Consider the following 5,000-nt stretch of genomic DNA (forward strand, 5'->3'; position numbering starts at 1 on the left):
TGCTTCTTTTGTGCTGCTTTCGGGAGACATAATGGCATTACACTTCCACCAGGGGGAGACATACCCTCAATTATAAGCCTACATGAGGCAGGGCACAATTTGGAGGGAAATGTCGACCACAGACTCACACACAAACTGTACAGAAAATATTGTAGGTTTAAGAATGTTCTCAACCTCTGTCCTCAACCTCCAAGCCCCCTCATGCCCCCCTCCTTTCACAACCCCCCCTTTCCTCCCTCCCTCACCCCCTCCTCCTCTCTCACCTGGCTAAGCTCCGCCTCCTGCCGTAGCCTCTCCCTCTGCTGCTGCTCCTGTTGCCACGCCGACAGCCCTCCTCCTCCTCCTCCTCCTCCTCCTCCACCAATCAACTCCGGGCCCGGCCGGAACTCCATCTGCTCGCTCAGCCACATCTGAGTCCTGACGGCCGGCTGGATGGGGGACCCCCCCACCGTCACCGCCTGGTGCCTCTGGCTGGGCACGCCGAGGCCCGCGCCTGGGCCCGTCCCCGACCCTGGAGGTCCCTTGCTCTCTGGTAAGGCACTGTAGCTCAGGTCCAGGGTGTTGGGTTTGAGGGGTGAGGAGGAGGAGGAGGAGTCCGTCACGGCCACCTTCATCCCCACGTAGCGGTAGCGAGCCTCGGCCCCCGGGGAGCGGAGGAGGAGCCCCTGCGTGGCGAGGTAGGGGTCGGGGGTCACGCCCTGCCGGTAGCCGTAGAGGAGGCCCCGGTCCAGGGACCCGTGGGGGTCACTCCGGTAGGCGGCCCGGCTGGAGGGGCTGGACTTCTCAGCCGCGGCCGTGAGGCGGGTCAGGGACGACCAACGCCGCACGGGACGAGGGTCCTGGAGGAGAGAGAGAGATAGAGAGAGATAAGAAGAGATAGAGAGAGATTTTATAACAACTTGTAACAACTTTATGAATAAAGAACCAGATTATTGTGGCTGTTACCTTCATGTCCAGGGGGCTGTCCAGAGGGGTGGGGGGCGTGGAGGGGGTCAGCTGGCAGGAGGAGCTCCAGGGGCTGCCCCCGAGGGAGGGGGCGCTCAGCTTGGCACTGGAGGAGGAGGGGGAGGGGGAGGGCATGACGTGGGCCGTGGGGAGGCCCCCCTGGGAACGCAGGGGCTGGAAGGACAGGGTGATACTGGAACTGGAGTGGTCTGGAGGGAGGGAGGGAGGGAGAAGAGGAGAGGGAGGGAGGGAGAGAGAAGTGGTTAGAAGACAGCAGATTAACAGTGTGTAACAGAGTTAGAAGCCGTGATTGTCCTGAGTGACCTTCAGTAAAATGAAGAGTTCTTTCTTGCTGTTCGGTATTTTAACGGGCGTCATTGTGTCATAATACAGCTAGCCTGCTGCTAGCTAGCTGCGGAGCTAACATGGCCAGTGTTACACAGGTGTGTGTGTGTGTGTGTGTGTGTGTGTGTGTGTGTGTGTCTCCTCCAGCTGCACACCTGTCTGTAACACGACCTGAAGGTTATTATACGGTTCATTTCCTGTGTGTAGACGGTGGAAACAGGAAACAGAAGTTGAGGTTGCTGGGCTGTTGTACACATAGCAACCTACTGTGTGTTCTGATGTCAGACTAGTCTTGGTAACAGTGGTCAGTTCAATGTGTGTGTGTGTGTTAAAAGGCTGTCTGCAGAGCTCAGGTGGTGTCAGCCCTGGGCACATCTGCCATGTTCCACGCGCGCGCACACACACACGCACGCACGCACGCACGCACGCACGCACGCACGCACACACACACACACACACACACACACACACACACACACACACACACACACACACACACACACACACACACACACACACACACACACACACACACACACACACACACACACACACACACACACACACACACACACACACACACACACACACACACACACACACACACACACACACACACACACACACACACACACACACCACAATTAATTCCCCAGTGCAGGTCTGAAAGTGCATGATAGCAGAACTTCTCACAGCCTCATAATCAATCACAGGGATCCTGAGAGCCTGCCAGGGGAGGCTGGCCGAGGTAGAAACCGGAGGACGGGCTCATTCTAATGCATGGAACAGATGAGGAACACGTGTGAGCCCGTCCTCCGATTTCTACCTCCACCAGCCTCCCCGGATGTGCAGTCGACAGGAGTGGGTTCAGAACCGATAATCAGTCCATCCCATAATACATGACACGGTAGCTAAGCAACCATCCATGGCCCACATCCAACATTCATGTGTTCCAGAAACACACACGCACGCGCATGCGCACACACACACACACACACACACACACACTCGGAGATCAAAGCCTTCCTGCGGCTCATTAAGACGACACCACTGTGCAGTCAGGGACTGAACAACCTCTGGAGAGGCAGGGGAGGCCCGCCGAGGTAGAAATCGGAGGACGGGCTCATTGTCATGCATGACAGAGAGAGGGGGGGGGGGGCAGCAGAGAGAGAGAGAGAGGGGGGGGGGGGCAGCAGAGAGAGAGAGAGAGGGGGGGGGGCAGCAGAGAGAGAGAGAGAGGGGGGGGGCAGCAGAGAGAGAGAGAGAGAGAGAGGGCAGCAGAGAGAGAGAGAGAGAGGGGGGGGGGGGCAGCAGAGAGAGAGAGAGAGAGAGGGGGGGGGCAGCAGAGAGAGAGAGAGGGGGCAGCAGAGAGAGAGGGGGGGGGGCCTGTCTGGACCCTGTCTGTCACAGAGAGTGATCATGACTGTCCCTTTGAGTCAGAATTGGAATAGGCCCTGCTGATGGGCTGTGTGTGTGTGTGTGTGTGTGTGTGTGTATCACCCCTACTCAGGTCACATTAATGCCATTCACACATCAGTGCATCGACCACATGCCCCCCCTCCCACGGTACGACAGGGGGATGGGCCCACATGCCCCCCCTCCCACGGTACGACAGGGGGATGGGCCCACATGCCCCCCCTCCCACGGTACGACAGGGGGATGGGCCCACATGCCCCCCCCTCCCATGGTACGACAGGGGGATGGGCCCAGAACTCTCTTCAAATGAGCAACTAGGTCGTCCCCTCTAACCCCGTCCCCGCCCTCTCCCTCTCCTCAGAGGTCAGGGGGTGTAATGTGGGATAGGAGGTAGGGACAGAGGCTGGAGGTCAGAGGTCGGGGGGTGGGGGGGGTGTAATGTGGGATAGGAGGTCGGGTCGGAGGCTGGAGGTCAGAGGTCGGGGGGGGGGGGTGTAATGTGGGATAGGAGGTAGGGACGGAGGCTGGAGGTCAGAGGGGGGGGTGTAATGTGGGATAGGAGGTAGGGACGGAGGCTGGAGGTCAGAGGGGGGGTGTAATGTGGGATAGGAGGTAGGGACGGAGGCACGTGACTTAGGCACTGTTTGACAAAGTGCTTCTTTGTTAGAACCAGAGTGTCAGAGCAAATGCAGAGCAGCTGAAGGATGTGTGTGTGTCGGGGGTAGTGAGAGCGGTTCCTGAGGCTCTGACACAGCACATTCCAAAGGATCTGCTGCCACACGCACACGCACACGCACACACACACACACACACACACACACACACACACACACACACACACACACACACACACAGGTTCACGTTTTAATAAACCAGTCTGGCTACTGTTGGGAGTCAGTCTAACTGCTGGAATAGAATGGAACATTCCAATTCCATGGGTTGGAATCAACCACATACAAACAACAGTTTCACATTCATAAACCTTTTTATTTTCTAGTGGTGGTTTCTGATCATGAAGCAATATGTAAAAACTAAATGTGCACATGAATACAAATGTATATTCTCAAACCTGGACCATTCCATGGAATGTGTTAGTTCCAGGGATTAGTCTTCCCCCTGTGTTGTGAGTGAACTGGCCCTGGTCTCCTACTCAGCTGCAGCTCTGAGGAAACACGCTCCGGAGACCAACCACCTGGAGCACACTATGCTGCTGCACACACACACACACACACTATACTACACACACACACACACACACACACACACACTATACTACACACACACACACACACACACACACTATACTACACACACACACACACACACACACACACACGCACACACACGCACACACACGCAGAGGTGTCTTCACCAGGTAGAACAGCAGGGAGAACAGCTGAGGTCTCTTCACCAGGTAGAACAGCAGGCTACTGCTGAGGTCTCTTCACCAGGTAGAACAGCAGGGAGAACAGCTGAGGTCTCTTCACCAGGTAGAACAGCAGGTAGAACAGCAGGCTACTGCTGAGGTGACTTCACCAGGTAGAACAGCAGGGAGAACAGCTGCTAACATCAGTGACACATTCAAGAGTTTGAAACACATCAATGACCTCATGCCATCCTAGTGAGAGACAGCCCAGCCAGACCCAGCAGGCCTAGAGTAGAGGAGGTACCGCAGGGGAGGCTGGTGGAGGTAGAAATCGGAGGACAGGCTCATTGTAATGCATGGAATGGAATGTACACACACACAGCTACACACTAGGGCTACACACACACACACACACACACACACACACACACACACACACACACACACACACACACACACACACACACACACACACACACTAGGGCGACCACAGGGAAAGGGACCATAAAGCCAGCCTATGGTGAGTGGTAACAGAAACGCTGGTAGCTGGCAGCAGAGACAACCTTCAGGACAGAACATGGTTCAATAAAACAGAAACCCGCTTGGGAGCGGCGTTCTGTTCCGGGCCACGCCGGGTCTACTGTTACTGACACACAAACCCAGAGGAAGGGTTCTGGAAGGCTGTACCGAGTACGGCCCGGTCGGCTTTACGCACCAGTCAAGATCTGGACCTTATTAAGAGTGAGTTCAGATGTTATTGTATGAAATTAAAGAGGGGAGAGAGCCTGAGGCAGGCAGGCAGGCAGGCAGGCAGGCAGGCACACACACACACACACACACACGTGTGTGTTGGGGGGGGAGGGGGGGGGGGGGGTTGTGTTTTCCTGCCTTATATAGTCAGGGAGGGACTGGAACGTCTCAGGTTTTC

At 56.2% G+C, this 5,000-nt stretch overlaps 1 protein-coding gene across 1 annotated transcript in view; it reads right to left on the reverse strand.

Moving 5' to 3' along the window:
• The window catches only part of cep85l (centrosomal protein 85L), a 53,906-nt gene that overhangs the window by 24,770 nt on the left and 24,136 nt on the right, over positions 1–5,000 (reverse strand). The window contains exons 3-4 of the mRNA XM_083689443.1: positions 946–1,154; positions 264–839 (exon numbers count right to left, since the gene is read on the reverse strand). Of these exons, the coding sequence (XP_083545569.1) occupies positions 264–839; positions 946–1,154 (785 nt within the window). The remainder of the gene's footprint in view (positions 1–263; positions 840–945; positions 1,155–5,000) is intronic.

The sequence above is a fragment of the Argentina silus genome (assembly GCF_951799395.1).
Source record: "Argentina silus genome assembly, chromosome: 17".
NCBI lineage: Eukaryota > Metazoa > Chordata > Actinopteri > Argentiniformes > Argentinidae > Argentina > Argentina silus.